The sequence below is a fragment of the Phyllopteryx taeniolatus genome, chromosome 12, assembly GCF_024500385.1.
Source record: "Phyllopteryx taeniolatus isolate TA_2022b chromosome 12, UOR_Ptae_1.2, whole genome shotgun sequence".
Taxonomy (NCBI): Eukaryota; Metazoa; Chordata; class Actinopteri; order Syngnathiformes; family Syngnathidae; genus Phyllopteryx; species Phyllopteryx taeniolatus.
Window position 1 is genome coordinate 14,305,229 of NC_084513.1, and position 23,582 is coordinate 14,328,810.

Below are 23,582 nucleotides of genomic sequence, written 5' to 3' on the forward strand. Positions count from 1 at the left end.
TCACAAAATTGTCTCAAAGGACCTCACAGGCCAACAGTTCACAAAAATCGGCTGGCTTAGATAGACAAGGAAAAGGAATAGGGGGGAATAGGAGAAACCTTAAAAAGGGATAACAGATCCCTCTTCCTGGATGCCGAGTGGACAACATTATCACATGGTATGATGCTGTACGATGTTAGTTAAAACTGCATGAGAGTCCATTTAATGAAATGAAGAGCCGCAGGTGGACGCCTCCGAGGAAGTAGTTCTCCTTAGATCTTGTCTCGGCCGGTCGATGAAATAAGAGCCTCACTTCGATCCTCGCCATCTTGCCAGCTCTCCAAGTGGAGGAGGGGGTGGAAAAGCGGCAGAAAAAAAAAGGCCAAAATCCAGATGACAGTGGGTGAGGCAGAACGAAAAGTCTTTTAAAGTCGGAATAAAAATAACATTTACACAATGAACTAGGATAATGACAATTAAAAATTCACGCAAACTGAACTGAAAAGGGAAACTAAATCTACACAACACAAAAATATGTCCAGGCAACAGTGTTGTCATGACAATGATAGTGATTCCATGCCTTTATTATAATCCAGTATACAATTAAAATGATTTTAGATAAGCTAGTGACTGTAACGTTTTTACAAAATTAATATCATAATATTATGAGAATAAAGCTTTTTATCAACAAGGCAAAGGTTTGGTGTTTTCTAGATAAAAGGCCCCATACCATTGCCTGGCGACCACTCCAGGGTGTACCCAGCCTCTCGGCCAAAGTCGGCTTGGATAGGCACCATCTGACCCACGACACTAATCAGGATAAGCAGTTTAAAAAAAAATGAATGTATTAAAGCCATCTACTTGCAAGATTAAAGTCATCATATTATAAGAATAAATTGTAAATTTTCGAGAAAAAAGAAGTACAGTTGTGCCTTAAGATACAAATTTATATTCTTCCGTGACCACATCTTATCGAAACAGATACACAACGTGCAATTCGGTTTGTTTTATGTTTAGTTTGACAGTAAACTACGCCCGCTAGCCAGAGGCTGAGCTGCGCTGTATTTGTTTACTATGAAGTAAACAAGTCACTAGAGCACAAATGAGTAACATTTCCTGTCACTTACCTAATAAGTTCCATGTGGGAACTTGGTACGACTCCGTACTGTACCGAACAAATCTGAATACGAGTACATTTTTTTATTAGCTGTCCGCGAACCACCCAAGCTGGTTCCCGATCCACCAGTTGAGAATCACTGCTCTACACGGACAGTGCATTCGGTATGTCGTTCAGACACAACCCAAAGATGACATGAAGTCGAAAGGAAATGCTTTTTTTTGTTACTATAGAAATGAATGACAATAATGTGTCAAGCGCAGATGGAGTTTCTTTTTTTTTGTTCAATGCTGCTCACGTTCTAACAGTCATTTCATAATGAGGCATGACATAATGATCTCGTGATTAGTGTACATGAGTCACCTAATATGACACATTGATGGAGCTGGCCACTTCAAATCATTATTGTATGCATGCACTTAGAGCTGGTCTGTTCCTGAATTTGGGACATCTGTAGCGCAATTAGTGTATACATATTTGTGAAGAAGGGGATTAAGGACACTTTTTTTTTTAAATGATCTTTTGATCTTTGTTTGGGGAAAGGCATCACTATCAAGAAGCTTAAACTCACAAATGTATCAAAGTCTCATTTTTCATCAGCATAATCTAAAAAAATATATTCCTTTAAAAATCCCAGCATTCATTATCTATACAGTACATTCTATTCTGCAATGCCGACCACTGTACATTCTGGGATCCTGATGGACTTTACATTTGTTCTTTGTTGAATGCTTTATTCAAACAATTGATCAACATATTGGGGTTTGTTTTTAGGGTCATATTTTGAGTCTCCGCTCTGACCTTCCTGTGTGGAGTTTAAATGTTCTACCTTTGCTCGTGTGGGTTTACTCCTGTTTCCTCCCGCATTCCAAAAATATACATGTTAGGTTCATTGTATGTCATGTGAAAAAGTTACATTCAAATAACAAAACTAACAAGATTTGAACAAAAAATAAACACTAAGTTAATGATTCTCTTTATCCCAACTGTACTTGAAGCTTATTATCTTTAAAACAATAATTGTTTAAATTTACATTTCAGTCGTTTGAACTCAGTCTTGTTTGTTATCCTAACAATTTCCTTCTCTGAAAAATTTGGAACATTCCACAAGTCACATGGTCCACATGAAGTTGCATCATTCAGATCCTCTGCAGGCCACGGGAAGGCCAAAAGTATGTACACTCATTTCTTTTCCTGTATATTTGATGACATTTCAACTGTGATTGGGGGTTTAGAATGTCAGGACAGTCCTGTTACCTCAATTATTTCTGAACATTATTCATTTATATTCAAAATACAGTTCTTTGTTGAATCCCTAAACAGTAATGGGCTTAGTCTATATGCTATTAGCATAAACGTCATGTGGCTATATTTCGTGTATTTGCTAATTCAACGCTAAAATCTCACCCATGTTACTTTCAGTCCTGTTACTCAAATGAGGATTTCCAGTCCAATAAAATGATGACATAACAAAATAAAGTTGCCTGAGATAGGCCAATACACATTTTTAGTAGTTCAATATAGTGTGTGTACTGTATTATCAGATTTAGAGCAGAAAGAAGTTATTTAAATTTATAGCGAGCGTTACAACAAGCAAATAGCACCAATTCAGAGGAATGGCCCACAAACATTTTCTCCAGGATACATGTCGCCTGATCAAATATGACCCAAGGTTTCTCAAACCGGGGCGCCCATTTTTATGAAGTGCTTGTAAGTGGAAGCTTACCATCTACCCGTCACCTCCCCTTTCGATTTGCAAATACCTGCATGGTCAACCACTCAGGTAAGGGAATTAAATTAAAGATAAGGACGCTTGACCATAACCTGTAGGGGTCCTTTGAACGCTTGACGGAGATCTGTAAATAAACGACTTTTGACCAACAAATATTAGACGGTGACATTTAAGCCTTGAAGAGAGATTGCAATCTGTGTTGTGGGACCTGCTCCTATTTCCTCGAATGGAATGGTTTACCTCTGCCTTTCCAGTTAGTTTTGTTGAATATGTTGATGAAATTAGCTTTTGTATGATATGTTTGCACTGCGGCCGGTGAGTCAGCCGTAGCTTCGAGCAGATGGTTGTCGGAGTGGTGCGCGAGGCACGCTTGATATTCATCAGGAGAGTTGACCTCCGCCGTGATGTGCCCCACTCCCAGTTTACCCTCGCATCATGAATAGAAATGCCAAAACAAGACCAAAAGCCCATTGCTGCAACGCCCACTTTTCCTCTGTTATGCTCCCGTTGAAGGAAAACAGGCCAGTCGCGATTCTGTCATTAAGGTTTGGCTTAGATTGTGTCATTTATGGTCATTCCTGTTGAATGATTTTGATTTCACCACATGATTTTTGTGATTAAAAACTTGGTTCGCAATAGTTTGTGACTACAAGGTGTTCTTTTTATTTATTTATTTTTTTACATCTTTTCGTTACCTCGGAACATAGCCAATTGTCACTCCAATGATCTCAAATTGTATTATTAGTATTATTATTGTTGTTGTTGTTGTTATTATTATTATTATTCAAGTTTGTTTTTCTCTTTTTTCAGGGTGAAGAATGGCATTCACAAGCAATGAAAAGGGATTTTGTTTGTCAGAATATGCTGGAAAGTGTGCATTTGAGGAAATACAATACAAACACACCAAGTACAAAGCATAATTGGACATGACACACGCAAAAAAAAAGGGCAAAGAGGAAGGCAAAAAGGTACGCACATTGAACATTTGTGAACCTTTGTGAAATATATTGTTGGAATTTTCAGAAATCTTTCATTTTTTCAACATTTTTAATTTTGTTGGCCTATGACAAAAAGTTACTCAAACATTCAGATTTCTAATGAAAACCCTTTAATAATTGAAAAATATGAGACTACTAATTTGATAAGACAACAGAACCTCCAAAGTTGAACCCAATCCATTCTGTAACGCTGGTTGACTTCCAACCTGAATGACTTCCAAATTTCAAAGCAAAATTTGACTTTCACATTGCTAATATATTGTACTCCACTGGGCATCTAAAAAGGCTATACACTACTGAACTACTCCTTTCTTCTCTTTAATGTTGTATGTTCTATTTTAGTTCAGCCGTCTACGTGTCGAGTACAGAGGAAGAAATGTCATTTTAAATTCTTCCGTATGTCCCGGATATATGGAGTATTGGCAATAAAAAAAATTATTGAATGTGGAAAAAAAAACTCACCCAGTTTCATACTTGTTTCTCTGGTCAGTTCCATGCTGGTTATTATGCTTGCAGCTACGCGCCATTTAAGTCAGCCATCTTCTGGTGGCTTCAAAAATAAGAAAAGACAAAATGCACTTGTGAAGGTATTTCCTTTAGATTCGTACTGTGCTGAACTCTGAATTGTAAAACGTTTTAAGGAAGGAGCATTACTACACAATGGCTGCCTAGATATTAACGTCTTCTCTCCAAGATATGTCCCATTACTCTTTTTGTCTTTGGGGAATGCCCTATTTTTATAAAACGAAATGTGCATGCTACATCCTGGGTAGTCTAATTAAAGGCTGGTAAAATGCAAATGAGAAGGCAATCAAATGCACTACACTGCTTTGTTCATCGCAATCGTAAGCAGTGTAAAGAGACCAAGACGTTCTCTAAGCACACACACACAATCACAAGTTGCTGATACATCAGAATAAACCCCCCTCATTTTCGTTGACCTCCTCTGTTCCAACACACACACACAGAACGTAAACATAATTAGTGAAGTTTTCTTTAAAGCACCTGGCCTAGCTCCACCTAGCACCCCCCCTCCCTCCCCACAACACCCTCAATCGCACACGCACACACACACACACGCACAAACATGAAAGCCCATGTAAATAAACCGCTCAAAGTACCCCTTATGAATGTACTCTTGTAAAACTCCTGTACGACAAACTAGCAAGGACGAAGACAAAAACAGATACAAGAAAACACACACGTATACATGCACACTCATAGGCCATTAATGTTATGGGAACACTGCTGGGTGACACATTCTCACAGGTATCACATCCATACATACAGTGTACCAGGTGGACACCGTGTGTGTGCGTGTGCGCACGCATGTCGTCCGTGCGTGTGTGCTCGTGCAAGTGATACAGAGAGAGAGGAAAAGCTATTGAAGCTTCTTTGGAAATGTAAACATTTTATTTAATTTCCCTCTGATAATTGTTGCTCCCATTGTGTATTTCTGCAATTACCGGCCTCCTTTGTAATGCACACCGTATCTCAATTAGTTGCTGGGGTGTATAGTCAACTTGAACAAATGAACGCCCCCCCCCATGATGCCTTTTTGTTCCCCACAGGAGAAAAATATGAAGCAATAGGGTGAGGTAGTTGTAATTACATTTTACTATAGTAATGGTGGTGCAGTTCAGTGTGGTGCATGACACTCATTGAACAAAGAAGAAAAACAGGAAACACAAATGTTTTCAAATCCGCTCTCCATCGTAGCACCTTCTATTTTATTTTGTTGGCCAATATTTTTGTGTTAGGCTTGTAATTTGTGACACCACATGAACTGTACAAACAAAGATGATACCTGTGAGAAGGTGTCACCCTGCTCTGTTCCCACTGCTAGTTGGATTAGTGGCCTGCTGTGTGTGTGTGTGTGTGTGTGTGTGTGTGTGCGTGTGTGTTTGTGTATCTGGTGAAATATAGTGTATGCTGTACAACCACAGTATGGTTATATACAGTGGCACCTCGAGAGAACGGACCAATTGGGGGCGGGGGGCATCGTCCAATGTAGCCGATTGTCCGTTACATTGAAGCACTTTTTTTTGAGGCCATATGCACCCACATTACTGTACAAATTATTGTAAAATTATTGTTTTGGAGGCTTTTCATAGCCTAAAATGCCCAGTAAAGTGCAAAGTTATAAATATAAAAACAAGGTTGAAGATGTTTCAAAGTTTCACATTTTATCCAAACTCTCTCTCTCTCTCTCTCTCTCTACAGCACAATCGACAATAGATATAACCATCATAACATTTTTGTGTTTTTTTTTTTTTGTATATGTGTGACCTGGAAAGATATCAGTCCCATTCTCTGCCTGCTTTGCACCAGAACGGCAGTAAACAACATTGGCCAATTCTGGAACTGGTAGACTTTGTCAACGCCAGTTTAAGTGACAACCGTTTTACCCGATAGCCGTTATATCGGGGTCCGTTTAACGAACTTCCACTGTATATTTATAACTATACTGTATATCTGTAGCTGTCTGTTAAACAATGACAAGTATTGTAACATGTAAACATCGTTACATTCATTAACAGCATCCTTCAGTTATCTTTGTAACTAAATTATCAGATGATATTTGAATTATGCAAGGTATTTGCCCCAATCTACCTTTTTTATTTGTTCTTGCTGATGCATTTCCAAGGCTTTTAAAATGTTGAAAATAAGCAGATAAAACTTACAGCCGAAAATAATATGGGTAGAGCAGTAGCACTGACTGCGGTCGTACAGGTCGCCCAGCAGATAGTTGGCTGCCCTCTCCCTTCACTTGAAGATCTACACGGTTCCCGTTGCCTTGGGAATATCAAGAGAATTCTCCAGGATCCATCACACCCTGGACACAAACTGTTTGAACGCCTGCCCTCAGGCAGACGTTTCAGGTCCAGAAAGACTAAAACAAACAGATTAAGAAAGTTTATATCCTTCTGCCATCACCATGTTAAATGCTGCTTAAGTTGATCTAATGCACTTTAAGACTGCACTTATGACTTTACACACTCATGTTTATGAAGTGTCTCATGCTTACATATGGTCTCATGTTTACATACTGTCTCACATTTACACATTTACAACAGCTTCGCATTAACACCAGCTAAGGGCACCAGTGCAATATGTTGTGTAATTGTGTGAGTTTTAGTTTTTTTTAGTATATCTCTATTTATTTTACCTCCCTTTTTTTTTTCAGAATGTTTTATCTCCCGAGCACATTTCCTTGTACAATGTCTCATTGCTACTATGACAATAAAAAGATTCTGATTCTGAAAAATATCTAACAGATGGCGAGGTCTCCATTGGCAGCCGCAAGCTAAGGCCCAATACACACACAATGACAATCGGCCTGTTTTTGTGCTGATTTTGCCCGTACCCGACCAAGCATGTCAAACGCCAGACAATCTTAAATCGTATAAGATTAACCTATAAGATTGGCATTAGGTATGATGTGTGTTTACGGTCTGAAACAGGTCGGGCCCTACAATCTTAAATAATAAATGTGTATATTTACAACCAAAACTCGTGTGGGGGAGAGCAGACTTCTTCCGCGTCATCACGCCGAGAATGGTGACGTGACACAAAATTAAGTCAATCAAAGATATAAAAAAGGACACGACCGTATGTAAAAAAACAAGCATGTCTTACCAAATGTGGAGTTTTTTTTTTTTTTTATAAAAGGTGGGTTCCCCAGATGGCAAGAATTATTTTCCAAGTCGTTTCTGGAGGTAACCATTTTTCAAGGCTCCCGGCTCCGGTGACCTTCGGGAACGTTCGGGAAACATCAGCGCCGGAAGTGTTTCTTCTTCTTTGGTATGGTGAGATCACATGTGATCACGCGAGATCGAATTTGGCGGTAAAACAGAATCTTGATGTGTGTAGTATTCTGTGTTGATATTGTCGCAGCATACCACACACAATACAACCAAAACTGTTAAATGCTAGGTTTTTTTATCTTTATGTGAGGGGTCTGTCACAGATAAAAAACATTTTAAGGTTTGAAAAGTCTTTATGCGTGTACCAGATCTTCAATCAGTTTTAGCAAATTTACCATTGAAATTGCAGAGGTGAGATTAGATGGAACGATAGCCAATTAGAAAGCTCACTGAAGCTCGCACTAAACTGATTATGTGTGTTCCTTACTTTCCTTATTTTAACCATTTATTTCGGTCTAAGGCTGATTGCATTGGCGACAGAATGGATTGATTTCAATCAGAGACCTTTCACAATGATAGCAGGAGTTACCAATTACCTATTTCCAAGTTGCTGATGCGCATCCAAAACTCTGGGGTGTACTGTATGAGTATAGGGCCACAAAACAAGCTCCTGTAGTCGATGAGTTGTGAGTGAAAACGTGGAGACTGCCGATGCGGAGCCAGCGAGGCTCAAAGCTGGTGCTCAATGGTGCACTTCAGAAAGCAGAATTTGCAGACACTGTTAATGGAAATGAGAACGACAATGTTAGTCTGCATTAATACGATGATGCCATATAAATTGTCTGCACCAAGCAATTAAAAAATGTATTTGTCCCATTTCCCCTGCTCTTAAAATGTGTCCTTGAGGAAATGGCTGCTCTACTATTAGATGTTTATAATTTAGATCAGGGGGGGGGGGGGCAAACGTTCTCTTCCGAGGGCCGCATACAAAAAAATGGATGTGTGCAAGAGCCACTTTGCCATTCTTCACCTTTAATTTATCTAACACGCGAAAACCAAACCTTCAGTTTAGGTAAAGATAAACAAAACAATTGTATATATTATAGATTTATTGATCGAAAAAAAGCTAAATGATGAAGCAAAAAGTCAAGTATTTTTGTGTGGCCTACGGCCCGGTGCCCGACTGGAATAGATCTGCCTGACCTGTACTACGTAGCAGCACAATCACATCTCCACATTCAGAACCAAAACAAGAGCAATCTGTACTGAGCTGACTTTGACACGGAGCAGAAAGTGGCGAAAGCAATTGTGAGTTCAAGGCGTTTTACAGAATGATGTGTGAATTGTGGAAACTAGGAATGTCTCAATACCACTTTTTGTTCAGACCGAGGACGAGGACAAGTACGTACATTGGAGCACTCGCTGATACCAAGTGCCGATACTGGGGTTCGTCATCCATTTTGCAGTCGCCGTTGTCATGTATGTTTTTAAAGCATCTGAACATTTTTACGAGTACCGAGTACTGTACAGAGGTGCAGTATTAGTATCGGCAAATTTCCAGGGAAATCAGGGAAATGAAATGTGTTCTTATTCTTCTCATCTCCTGTCTTTCACAGTACAGAAAGTAAGTAGTACAATGCAGGCAAATGGGCTGTGTCGATTGTTGATTTTAGTATTTGTAGAGGGCGTCAAAAAAAAAAAAAAAAACGGCAGAAATGCCACCCAGACCATAGTTTGGCTCCCCCGTAAATTGCCTCTATACTCTATCTAATGCCTCCATCCAACCCAGCCTTTTAGGGTATGCGGGTATAGGTATGTTCCTTCAGCCTAAAAATGACCCCACTTGCAAGCATGTACATATTGTGAAAATAGGGTTCAGCAGGGGTCTGTTTCTGTCCCTCAAGGTGCCATCCACACGAGTGGTTTTCAAAGAGTGAGGCACGCCTCCCCCGGAGATTGCCAAAGGACCTCAGGGGATGTGCAGAAAAAGAATGGAAAATATTTTCAAACATTCATTTTATGCTGACTATCTTTGTTCAAGGCAATTTTTTTTCATGTTCCTACAGTAAGAGAGGAGACAGATTCTGGGGTGAGCAGAATATGCCAGAAAATCAGTTTGGTAACAAGGGCTGATGTTAAAAGTATTTCTTCTTCTTCAATGAAGCACGAAGCAAGGTTATTTTGGTGTCAAAAACTTTTTGCTAGTTTTGTCGACTTTGCGGTGGATGGTTAGCAAATCTGCCTCACAGTACTGAGGGCCGGGGTTCAAATTCCGGCCTCGCCTGTGTGGAGTTTGCATGTTCTCCCGTGCCTGCGTGGGTTTTCTACGGGCACTCCGGTTTCCTCCCACATCCCCAAAAAATGCATTAATTGAAGACTCTAAATTGCCCGTAGGTGTGAATGTGAGTGCGAATGGTTGTTTATTTATACGTGCCCTGCGATTGGCTGGCGACCAGTTCAGGGTGTACGCCGCCTCTCACCTGGAGTCAGTTGGGATAGTAGGCTCAGCACGGTTGCAACCCTAGTAGATTATAAGCGGTACGGAAAAATGGATTGATGGATGGATGTTAAAATCACACAATTTTTGTACCATTACTTTTAAATTGACATTTAGATGTGAAATAAGATTATAAGTAACCCATAATTTAAATGTGAATGTAGGATATATATGTGAATTTCTTCAGGGATATTTTTGAGGATATGTTGTTTCGTTGGGTATTTTGAAATACTAAAATGTATGCATTAATTTGCCATTTTTTTTGTATTCCAAGTTAACCATTTGATATGCAGGACCATGAATTATACTGAGGAAATGTTCGCCTGTTTGTTTCAGTGAAATGTGCAGCAATACATACTTACTGCATGTACAGTATTAATAATGTACTGTGCAAAAGTATGAGGCGTCTCAGTATACCAAAATAATCCTTCCTTCAGCAGCCAGAACAATGATGATCTTTGACTGGAGTGGGAGCAGTTGGCTGAAATGAAAGAAGACTGGGACGTATTTCAAGTATCCCTCTTCGCATCACACCATCAATTTCTGTCTTTCTATGCAATCATGGCAAGCGATGAGTGAAAGTTGCTGTAGTCAAAAGTAGATACATCGTACATATCAATGACACATGTTTTCCCTCGTATGGAAGGAAAGGAGTGGGTTGCATTAAGACCTTTGTTAGCGGCTTTCATTTACAGTCACTAACTAGCCACTCTATGCTTAACACAGTCCTACCTTGACTTACAAGACATTTTAAAGTTTCGAGTTGTAGCTTAGTTAATAAAAGTTCATATCCTAGAATGGCCTCCGCACCAAAAATTGATGGGCCTTGTCAGTTTGGGCCTGAATAACAAAAACAATGAACCACATTTCAAACCACACATTTGTTTTAGCTCACAGAGAAACAGTTCTAAGCCCAAAATTAGCACAGTGTGCTCGAGCAAGTTGAATCATGCCTGCCACCCACATGCTATTTTTCACCTGCTGCCCACCGTCATCAACAATAGTGAAGCAGAGCCCAGGATCAACACAAATACAGACACAACAGAGAGCACATGGGCGGCCGTGCTCCTCAGCTTAACCTTTGTCCTTCCTGATGAGGCCCACTGTTTTGGCCCGAGCGCTCCGCATTCAGCGCAAGACGGACACCATACGGACACAATGGCAACTTTCTCTTCCGCTCACTCTGAGATAATTGGCTCGCTGGGGATAAACCTGGCCCACAAACAAGTGGAGATTGCCGCACAATGAATGCCAGTTAGTTTTTTATCCGACCTGCTGTGATGTCATGCAAATGGAGGCATCAAGTAAGCCCCCTGAGACGCGGAGCGGACTGTTGTGCTTCTTGCAAGCCCTTCAGCTGCTTTGCACCAGCTGCCTGACCGCGCCACAGCAAATCGCTCACTATCCTGCAATTCAGTTGATTAGATTATTTTATTTGCATGAAAACGGAATCCATTTTTTATATTGTATTATTCTAATCACATGCAGTAATTCTGGTTTATTGTTAGGTTCTGGATCACCCCTGCAATAGGTAAAATCAATGAAGTAACAACTAAATTTAAAAAAATCATTTACACATATTTTAAGACGTATGAACCTCCCCAGAATCTTATTAATCTTCCCCATCAACCCCTCTACCATACTCTTAGAAACACTTTTTATACTCTTAAACATCTTTTAAACTCTTAAACATACAGTAATGCAAAGTAGCATCGTATTTTTCATTTTTTTCCCCCCAGTTTTTTAGGCTAGGAAGTAAATTGTGCGTGGCGGCACGGTGACTGACTCGTTAGCACATCCGCCTCACACTTCTGAGGACCGGGGTTCAAATCCCAGCCCCACCTGTGTGGAGTTTCCATGTTCTCCCCGTACCTGCGTAGATTTTCTCCGGGCACTCCGGTTTCCTCCCACATCCCAAAAACATGCATGGTAGGTTCACTGAAGATACTAATATTGCCCGTAGGTGTGAATATGAGTGTGAATGGTTGTTTGTTTATATGTGCCCTGCAATTGGCTGGCATCCAGTTCAGGGTGTACCCCGCCTCTCGCCCGACGATAGCTGGGACAGGCTCCAGCACGCCCGCGACCCCAGTGAGGGTAAGCGGAACGGAAGATGAATGAATGAATGAATATGAAAACAAATCTGGAATAGGTGAACTGCGACATAGAGAGGAGCACTGTATTTGACACGGAGGTAAGTTATACTGTACGTCAGCGACATATCTATCTATCATATCTATACAACTTGAGTTACAAGTTTAATTCCTTCCATGACCACGTTCGTAACTCAGAACACTTGTATCTCAAATCATCTTTCCCCCATTGAAATGAAAGGAAATGCCCTTAATGTGTTCCAGCCCCCCTTTAATAAGAAAAATAGCATTCTACTATATAGTACTCTACGGGCATACAGTTATATAATAGGCAGGCTGCCAGTTGCCCGTCCCTGATTTAGCGTCTTCAATTCATCTTAATTAACATGTACGTTTTTGGAATGTGGGAGGAAGCCAGAGTATAAGGAGAAATCCCACGTAAAAACATTCCTACACCACACAGAAATATCGCAGCTGAGATTCGAACACTGAAGCTCAGAACTTTAAGATTGTGCTAACCACAAGGTTACCGTGCATCCACCCCCGCACCCCCAAAAACCCACATTTTTGTTTACCAATCGTAACTAAAATGGATCTTAGACAGCAAGAGAAACATAGATCAGTTTTCCTAGTCTTCCAAGAGGTCATTCTTTTTCAAACCAGTCATGAAATGTAGGCAAAAAGTTCTCCGCTTTGGACAGCAGACTAAGTGACCTATTTTATATAATGAACCAAAACCTTAGTGGAACGTGGTGGTTCTAGAGTTGCGCCACTGTTACACCAACTAAGTGACAAGAAGAACAAGAAGCCGAGCTCAGAGTGCGACACGCTTCAGCCTCCTTTTCGGCTGGGACTTTTAAATGGCTGCGTTTCCCAGTGCAGCCGTGACTTCAGACCTTCTGCAGAGTGATGTGGTCTGCAGCTGGAGGCAGATCCCAAGGTCACGGCACCGAGGGAGTGTGCATTATCAGTGATTCACCTTTCCTCTGTTGCTGCAGCTAATTAAGCTCTACAGGGATAATGGCCGCCTTGCTGCCAAGAAGAGGTGCTTTAACAAGGATTTTAATGCAATGTAGCATGTGTGGTCGAACCCACCCATCCATTTTCCTTCCCGCTTATCCTCACTAGGGTCGCGGGCTGCTGGAGCCTATCCCAGCTATCTTCGGCCAGGAGGCGGGGTACACCCCGAACCGGTCGCCGGCCAATCGCAGGGCACATAGAAACAAACAACCACATTCACACCTACGGGCAATTTAGAGTCCTCAATCAACCTACCATGCATGTTTTTGGGATGTGGGAGGAAACCGGAGTGCCCGGCGAAAACCCACCCAGGCATGGGGAGAACGTGCAAACTCCACACAGACGGGGCCGGGGATTGAACCCGGGTCCTCAGAACTGCGAGGCAGATGTGATAACCAGTCGCCCATTGTGCCGGCTGTGGTCGAAGCTCTTTTTTAAATCTCCGGGTCCTGCTACACTGATAAAACGTTGGCGCCATCATCATTTTTCATAACACTGGGCATTGTGCACACTGAGCAACATCCAAAGAGTACAGAGAGTGCTAGACAGGTGATAGATTATAGATACTGTCGGTGTTAACGAACTCAACAACTAGTAAACAAAGTGCATTAGCACAGTGAAGCTTGGATGGTTGTAATAGATGCTAGTGTTGACGCAACAACAACAACAACAACAACAAACTGTCCATGCAGGGGCATCACTAGTAAAGAGCATTAAAGTAGATGAACCAAGGTTGCCATGGGAATGACACAGGCACATTCTCCTTATAACAAGCCAGTGTGCTATTAAGAGGTTAACACTTTTGAAAGGCTTTCAGCCATCAAATGTTATTAATAACTAAAAGTTCACATTTAAACGCAAACTGTTCAGGGAGGCAGGTCAATTTCATATTCCCATAGGAAATAATGGAGATGTAGCGTTGACGTACAAGTTGAATTTGTTCCTCGACCACGCTTGAAACTAAAAATATTTCCATCACAAATCATCTTTCCCCATTGAAAAAATGAAAGGGAGTACCACAAATCCGTTCCAGTTCCCCCCCCCCCCCCCACACACAAAAAAGCTTTGTTTTTGAATAAGAAATAAAGCACTCTATCATATTGTATCTTTATAAAAACATACAGTAATGACGATTAAATCAAATGTAAAGAATTCAACCATTTTTGCTACATTTTTTTGGTTCAATTCAATGCACTATGTGCTGTTCCTCCGTGTGTGCCTTGGCCTCCTGGGGGCAGTTTAATACAGACATAGAGACACATGTGAAGAAGAGTTTCACAACTGACTCAGTAAGTTGCAATAATACTTGTCATTCTTGTCAGTCTCCAGGTCACCCGCGACCTGGTGTAGTGAGGATAAGCGGTATAGAAAATGGAAGGATGTGTGTATGTACTGTATGTATGTAGCGAGTTTCACACTGTGGCCACATTCAGTCACGTTTAACTGAATCAATATTTGTCTGATGATTTATCATTTTCCTCTCTTTGGCTCTCTCGAAATCAACACTATGTCAATTTTAGCCTCAGCAGGGAGCCATAATACAGCGCTCCATTTGGATCTCAGCTCTCACAAAGAAGTGTGTGTGATAAGGGCAGGGCTTGATGTCATATTCACTGGTGTGTTGTGTGTCGAGAGGACCTTAAAAAACATTATTAATATTACTTATTTGTTTCTAATGATTGATTTTTTTTCTTCTTTTGGCAAAAACTAGTTACTTCCGAAAAACATTCAAATAATTATCGTAAAAAGAAAATATGTGTGTTTCAAGTTGTTGAAGGTATTGATTAAGGTGTTGATTAACGATAAATGATATCAGGGATTAATTAATTTTGTGCCATATCTGCTCACCTCATTCGGCGCAGACATATTAGCACATTCAAATCAAATCAAGCATTTGCTATATTGGACGCCGCCATTATAGCCGAACCCTTTAATCAGGCGCAGGGGATGCAGCGTCGGGAGGGAGCGAGGGTCCAGCGAGATCAGGTTTCTCTGCCGCTCTGTACCTTAATCCTGGATTTGGAGACTGGATAACAGAAAGGCAGGTACGGAAAAACACAATAACAGCAGTGGCATGGGATTGGCAGCTGGAGATTGATGTGAAAGAAGGGGCCTCCTGGGGTGGAGTGAGGAGTAGCTGCAGGTTGGCGGGGGGTATAAATACCTGCAGGAGGATGCAAAGTCTCCAGGGGGTGACAGACACTGACCTGCCTGTTGGTAGGATAGAGGAAAAGGAGCTGGGGCACGGATGCTTGAGGTGTTTTAGAAGTTTAAAGGGAAACTCACTTGGATGTAGAGCGCAGCTTAGTGTTTATTTTGGGGAGATAAAAGTCATCCACATCAGAATTGAGGCAACCTCAAAAGTTGAGGGTGAAAAGAACAAGAACATGCCGCATATGAAGTACAGCCAGGCACGCCCTTAAAATGATATATTAGTACAGCATGAGAATTAGAAGAAGGGGATGATGACTTGAGACGGTCGGGGAAGTTACGATAGCAGATAAAGTGGACCGCATCAGACTACGTGAGGAGGCCAAATGGCGTCTCAGGCATTCGGTGTTGACTCTTTCCCGCCTCTGGCAGGAGACTCTCCTCTGCCAATTTTCATGCACCACAGCTCTGCCAGTGACTGCCTGCCAAGCACCTCCCACGGCCACAGCATGGTCTCTGCAGGTAAGTGGGCCTAGCAGTCTGGAACACTGACATGATTCTTTTGGCCACTATGTACTCATGGACTTGCTTTGACGCATTCTTTTTAAGGTTATCACCATTTAAGTTGCAATATGAAGTAACATCAGGAAACAAATGTATACTGTACAGTATATGAGACTATTCCCTTTAGTATATTTTTGAAATGAATATGTTCAGCTGTTTGTTTTTACTTTATTTTAGTGTGGATGACTGTAGTTGAAACATCAGCCTCACAAGTTCTTTGACTAGGAGTTCAAATCCAAGCTCTGGCATTCCTGTATGAAGTCAATCAATCAACCAAACTTGCTTTATAAAAGAAAAAAAAACGCAGCTGAAAGTGATTTTCATGGTTAAAATCAACCCCCTCCTGCCACTCATCTACACACACACACGCACGCACAAGATAAAAATAACATGATGGCCTATGGTGTATCTCTGTGTACAATGCAGTACAGTTGAACATCATTGCAAACAATTACTGTACTAATTCATTTCTTACATTAATCTCTTTTGACTGGAAAGAGACAAGGCACGTTGCCATTGTGCCATTTTTCCCTGTGTGGGCTTGCTTGCGGTCATAATGTTGCAGCTTATACAGCACGCACCGCCATGGCAGACGCATTCCTTCTGTGACAGTTGCGCTCTCCTCCAGCACAGAGGCAGAAATTACAGTAATGTCGCAAAATGCATCCAATCACGTAGTTCAGCCCGGTCATCTCGGTGCATTGCAACATTATTCCTTTCACAGTCAGGCATTGTGGAGAACAGTTTTTCAGGTATTTTTGTTTGTGGTAATTGATATAGAACGAATGAATTGATTTCATTGATATTATGCTAAACATCTCATGCATATAAAAACTGTGAGATTAACAATTAAGCAGTAAAATGTACGATACTATACAGTATGGTAATTGCAGCATTCTCCTGATGTTTCCATGTGTACTCCACGGGACAGTGAGGATTTGAAAAATGAGCTTTTGTTGAGTTACCACATGCAGTGCTGTATTAATTCATCAATGCTGCAGCGTGTGTATACATTTTATTTTTGGGGGGGGTTAAAACATTCATAAAGAAAAACTATGCATCTCCTCCTCATCATTGTATTACACCTTCACTCTGCATTTGAAAAAAAAAAATTTCCCCATGAAAAGTTAACAAATGACTCAATTATTCAAGTACTATTGCTTCCCAAGAATGACTTTGCTTATGCATGAGTGTTTATTGTGCATAGGCAGCTGTCAAAATATAAGTGGACATACACAGACACACATTTCTTTGTTATTATAACATTATTGTCAGAAAAGACACACAGTGTGGTCTCCTTTAAGTGCAAATATGTAAAACTAGAAATGCACATCCCATCAGGATTAACAAAAGGTTATGTTCACACAAGAGCAGCTATTACTGCAGTTGCTTTTAGTCTTTTGAAAGAAATGAAATACAAATGTTGATTTTCAAGTTCTGTTACAAACGTCTGATCATCATCAAAAAAAAAAAAAAAAAAGACTGTTTACCTTGCTTCTGGTGTGTACTGATGCTTTTTTTTCCGGGCTCAAAAATACTCTATGTGCTCTAGCTGATATTGATGCCACCGTCTTGTAAATCATGAACTGGAAAAGCATTGTGGACTCGGTCGCTTACGGAAACTGTAATCTGTAAGGTGGCGTAGAATGCAAGATGCACATTGTTTGTGTGTTATTTGATGGCTCATTCTTAAAGTGTGGTTGGGATGAGGGCTCTCGGTACACGATAGAATCACATGCTTGAGTGCAGTTCAGTTATATTTAACTCTGAAGTTCAATACATTTGCATTAAATCTTGAAGAATTGTTTGTTTTAAACACCGTATCCGGGTACAATTTTCTTTAACTTTTATGTGCAGTACATTTGAAATGACTGGCTTACAATTATACTAAATCTGCTTTTGTAGGAATAAGACTGTCTCAGGTTTGATGAACACTTAGACCTAATACGCTACTCTGTTTTAATATTGCCCATGATGATGGTACTAAAATATAAATAGATCTTTTTTTTTTGGTACTTGGTGTAAAACCACTGCTATATATGAATGAATAATCATGTGATTAGAGAGCAAATGCAGTTAGCATGAAAGAAAGACCCTAGCCTGTATTAATTGTTTTATTCCTTGTATGTTTGTTTCCTTTTAGTGTCATCCGGGCTGTCCCTGGGTCAGCCCTCCAAGCGTTCCCAAATGCAACTATCCACCACCTCCCTGGGAAACCCTCTTGGCAACAGCCCCCCCAGCCTCCACTACCCTGTCACCCCGTGTCACTACAGCAACCAGCAGGCTACCTATGGCATTATGGCAGGTAGGTTGGCAGTATGCTCACTTATCAATTAAAACTGAGCTTTAAATGAGAACAATATGGTAAAGAGATTTTTTTTAATAGTGTTTTTGGAATGTTGTGTAGACTACTGTATATTTGGGTTGAGAGTATTGTGTAACTTGTGTCCGGTGTAGACTTTGCTGGAGAAGCTCATTTTCTTGAAAAGCTCACGCAACATTGCGACATTTATGAATAACTGTGACATACTTGCGCTCACTTTTACAAGAGATGTTTTTTTGTGTGTGTGTTTAGATAGGAAGGTTAACGCAGTTGTTATTTTTAAGACCTCCACATCTCCACTCAAAAGTTTGTCTTTTCATCTCTAAAACAGTATTGTCCTATACATTAAAACAAAATCTACATTAAAAGTACATTGTTTAGCACGATAGATGTAAGGGGTTATTTGCACTGCTTAAAGTTTCTGGGTTTTCCTGCTCACGAACATACAAACAAAAGGTGATGGAAACAAAAGTCTAAACACAGCAATCCTCCATTCATCATGCGAGGTACCAAACCCACACATGATGGGTGAAAACCTATGAAAAACAAGTATAGTTAAAGCCTTAAATTATTCCTCCTACAGATTTTAAACACGTTAAAACTTACAAAGTAACAAAACGCACTTTTAAACCTTTTGTATTTGAACACAAACAATTGCAAGCAACACATGTATAGAAAATATGCGATAATAATGGAATAAAGATTGTTTAAACATTTGTTTTTATAGTTTACATTGGGAAGGTATACAGTACTTCACACCTGGCGAACACAGCATGCACCTTGGACACAGCATTTTGGGACAGAACAGTTCATGTTTATCTATATATTACAACCAGCTGGATGGAAGGATGTCATACTAACAATGAAAACATTATTTAATGGCAATTATGATTGGCTTGAGTGTGACTAAAGGTGCCTCTCTGTCTTTCTTACACCACAGCTCAGGAGATGCTCTCTGCAAGTATTTCTCAGACTTGTATCCTGCAAACATGTGGCGTCCCTCCACCTAACATGGTGAGCGCTGCAAACCCGCTGCAAGGTAACCATGACGCAGTTTCATCCGTTTATCTACAACGAGCAGTGCACTTGTTTGTTTTGAATTAAATCAGTGGGAGCTCTATGCTTGCCATTTGTGACCATCTCAAGTCCTTTTTTTTTTTTATTTGTGCATGAATAATGCAAATGTAATGAAACTTCCCAAGGGTGGGGATTTCTGTATGATTTTGTAATTTACAACTTCAGCTCTTATTGTTTACATCCAATTTTACCTTTTGGCCAATTGAAATGCATTAAAAATACATTTATTTGTTATTTACTGGATTTAATTAAATACAATTACAGTAAAATGGGCTTCAGTCTACACTTTATTGTTTTAACAAAATTACATCATCTAAAATTTGGGGGACCAGGGACCAATTTTCTTAGTTTCCGTAAGAGACCTTTAATGGCACTGCACTCCGGTGGAGCCAATGAGTGACGCAATTTAAATTTGAATAAGCCTGCTGACCTTGGAGAAGAATTATATTTCATTTAAGAAGGGGAAGCTTCTAAATCTACTATTAGACTAATATTAGCAGTACAGTATAAGAAAAGTTGGTGGAACTGAAAATACATAAAAATGTCATGTTTGAGGTTGTTTTATAACTTGTAGTGTGCAAACAAACTGGAATTTGAATGGTTAAAAAATAAAACTGCAGGAATATTTTGTCAGTTAAAAAACAATATAGTTTTTTTTTTTAAAAAGGACACAATTTTATTTAATTTTTTTTTTCAAATTACACATAAATTCTTTATGTGGCCAAAAATGGCAATGAGAAAATTAAAAGGGTGAGAAAATCTAACAAGCCCTGAGGGATAAATGTTTACATTAATTTCAGAGCTGACTACAGTACCTTGCTTGGTGCTCATGTTCGAGGTTTTTTTATGAGCTACATTGTAAAAAAAAACAAAAAACAACAAAAAAAAACAGGTAGAACAATTTGTTATTGAATTGTTCCCTGGTGCAAAGTGGAATATGCTATGTTCAAATTTTTAACCAACAAAACCTTTTCTGTGTGTCAGAGACCCGAACAAACATTGTTCATTTGGAATGATTGTCTTTATACTCTTGCCAAACATTGTGTTATTTACAGTTACTTTCCTGCAGACTGCTGTAGGTAGGTGTTGATGGCTACTGTGAGTCAGCCCTACACATTCTGCACTTACCTAAACGCAAATAACACTACAAAGGTTGATATAATGTTTCTCCGATGGGGGATTTTATAAATCAACATAGCAGTTCTGTTGCTGTTACTTCTCATGTTGCTTTAAAACATCAATAGTGAAGTTCAAGAATATTACAAATGATTTTCAGAATAAAACAGTGCACTTCTATACCACTGCATACTATGGCCACAATAATAAACATTTTGTTAAATTAGCACTTGAATATTATTATTTTTGTAAGCCTTGGATTTCTGATACAGCTTGTAAATTGGATCTGATCTAATGAAATGTCCAATGGGTGCAGAATTCACCAGACATACTGTTAATATTCAGAAAAGGGAAGGAAAGACAAGAACTGTAGCAGTCGAAGTCAGATGCTGTAACCATGTGGAGCAGATGGAATATGACCTGAAGCTGGAGGTCAAGTACAATTATTAACATTTACCAAAGCGGTAATAACGTTGATTCTTTTAAGAGGAGAGACGGCCGGTAAATATTATCTGGAGAGCTCAAATGAAGATGAGGCTGAAGTGACTCAATGAATTGTTATGTTCACTGTGTCAACGTCCTGCACAGAAATATATGACATCATTCACCAGCATCAAGATCAAATGTCCCCTCAAACAAGGAACATGAGGACGAGCAAATGATTTCCACTGGGTTTTTCGTGGCTTTTATTCCCACTACTGTAACAATAATGTGATGGATGTAACAATTGAAAGACTGAGCAGATATTGAAAAGAAGGTCAGAAACACATTAAGTGGATTCAAGTTCAAGTGATAAATTGACTCTGAAGAGTCAAACAAATTCAGTGGTAAAAAAATAAATTAAAAAAAATCACCATACAAGTGAGGCGTAATAGAATGACTTAGTTCTGTAATTTTGATGAAATAAGCAATGAGCACATAATTTCACTGGGTTATATATAATATATGGTATAATTTTAATCTCCCTTTTACCCTAAACTGATGTGTGAAGCAGTATGTAAATGGTTGAAACCAACAACAGCAGCATAAATGTAACAAACGATGGCACCCATCGAAGCAGTCCACGGTAACCATTCTAAACCTTACTTTTCACACGTCTTCCGGCAAGTAACAACACTCGACTTCTCTCACTCGTCAAGACTTCCAAAATTGGAGGTGGCGTGTCGAACTTCAAGAGGAGAAGCTCGGCTCTTGTCTCTTTTGGGAGATGACGGAAACAACAGCAAAGTTGATCTGTGGGTTATACAGAGGAAATGGAATTTAGCGAGTCTGCGCACTCATGTGTGTGTTGCAATATGGAAAAATTAGATTTTGTGGCTGAAAGCACAAAATATTTGGTCAGTTTGAGATTAGCTAGCTAGCTAGCCAGCTAGCTGACCTCGGCCTCGGCTCGCTAGGTAGCTAACTAGCCAGCTAGCCACACAGAAAGATAGCTTTGTCTACTAAAAAAAAGAGTTTAACCTTTTCTCTACATCAGAAGGGCCAACGTGCGTCTGTGTCGTCCAATAATGACTGGGCAGATTTCAGATTCACCGTCCACCAAAAAGATTTAACAAGGCATGGCACAACTTTAAAGGCAACAGTCTTGACATCGATCTGCAGCAGGTTCGGCTCCCGGAGAAGACTCAAGACCTTATTATCTTGTCTTCGACCGTCAACTAGCATCTCTGCAGGTTCACTGAAAACTCTAAATTGTCCATAGCTGTGAATGTGAGTGCGAACGGCTGTTTGTTTATTTTTGCCCTGCAATTGGCTGCCGACCAGCCAAGGGTGCACAGCCTCTCACCCAAAGTCAGCTGGGATAGACTCCAGCTCACCGTGACCATCATGAGAACAAGCACTCGGGAAAGTGAATGGATAGGTTTGCCTTTCATGAGATTTATTACCGATGTATGCAATGTATTACTTGAAAAGATAATTGCATATGCATTGATCTTAACAGAGTTTGGTCTGCAACTAATGTGTCACTGCATATGCCTGTTGCTGCTATACTGACAATTATTAAGACATGTACCGGTAATCATAAATAACGGGTTGCTCACCTTTCTGATATTCTAGGATTATTTGGAGTTTGTAAAATCAGTGGTGAAGGACACAACTCAGACCAGGTTTGGAATTAAACATAGGCACAGCAAATGGAAGGAGCGTCTGCTGGCACTGCAATCGAGACCCCCACGACCCTCCCCCCAGAAAAAAAAAGTCTCGAGCGAGGGCAATATGCATGATCAAAAGAGCCCAAATTCACTTTCTTCACTCTAACAACCTTATGTCTGGTAATGCTTTGCCCTCGGCATTGTGGGAAACAAAGTTAAAAAAAAATTAAATAAAAAGATAAAAAGAAAAGAGAACATTGAGAACGCATTGATCGTTTCATTTCAGAGCTCAGAAACTTCAGAGGATGTGCAGTAGTTTGAAAGAAATAAAGAAAAAAAATTTACTTGGATCTTTTTTTTCTTCAGTCTTTTTTTTTCCATTAGTTGCTGTGCTGAGAGAGGAGACAGTCCGGAGTGAGCTGAAAAAAATTAAAAACATTAACATAGGATCTTGTGATGGTAATTTAAAAAAAGAAACAATGTGCTTGGTATGCACTGAAGAATTATTTTGGTGTCAGAACAGAACTTGATTCTCTCAATATTTAACTTCATTTCTTTTCTTCTTCTTTTTTAAATTTATGTATTTATTTATCTTTAAATGTTATGTGTGTTAAGTGTTCGGCCAGGTTCGCCTCATGCTTGCGTGGATTTTTTCCCCGGGTACTCTGGGTTCCTCCCACATTCCAAAAACATGTTCGGTGAATTGAAGACTAAATTATCCATAGGTGTGAATGTGAGTGTGAATAGTTGTTTGTCTATTTGTGCCCTGCAATTGGCTGGTGACCAGTCCAGGGTGTACCCCACTTTTTGAACACATCTGTCAGCTGGGACAGCCTCCAGTTCACTTGGGACCCTAATAGTGGTACAGTGTCCCCCAACTTGAAGTGAAAATTAACAATTGACGTCCCCTACAAATATTATTAATGGCCTATGGTGCCAAATCACCTTTTTTTCTATTAGAAAGGGCTATGGCCTGACTAAAGGAACCTCCTCCCTTCACTTCAACATAATTCCTTGGTACCAAGGTGGCACCGAAGCAATGCTTTTATATTACATGAGACAGGGCTTTAGCCTGAACACAAAACAGCAAATAGGTGAGTTTTTCAGCAAAAAAGCGAAGGATATGTGCCCCCACCTCCCCACACACCCCAAAAATGGGCAAATAAGTTAATTTG

At 40.0% G+C, this 23,582-nt stretch overlaps 1 protein-coding gene and 1 long non-coding RNA gene across 2 annotated transcripts in view; one reads left to right on the plus strand and one right to left on the minus strand.

Moving 5' to 3' along the window:
* LOC133486985 (uncharacterized) lies at window positions 1–22,335 on the minus strand. Its single transcript, XR_009791181.1, has 7 exons — window positions 21,776–22,335; window positions 21,401–21,547; window positions 8,070–8,251; window positions 6,511–6,719; window positions 4,289–4,376; window positions 710–789; window positions 1–317 (listed from the first exon to the last, which is right to left on the minus strand). It is a non-coding gene; the product is annotated as an uncharacterized LOC133486985 (long non-coding RNA).
* The window catches only part of pou1f1 (POU class 1 homeobox 1), a 13,110-nt gene continuing 4,813 nt past the window's right edge, over window positions 15,286–23,582 (plus strand). Inside the window, exons 1-3 of the mRNA XM_061792907.1 lie at window positions 15,286–15,756; window positions 17,942–18,103; window positions 19,062–19,160. Of these exons, the coding sequence (XP_061648891.1) occupies window positions 15,621–15,756; window positions 17,942–18,103; window positions 19,062–19,160 (397 nt within the window). The 5' untranslated portion in view covers window positions 15,286–15,620. The remainder of the gene's footprint in view (window positions 15,757–17,941; window positions 18,104–19,061; window positions 19,161–23,582) is intronic.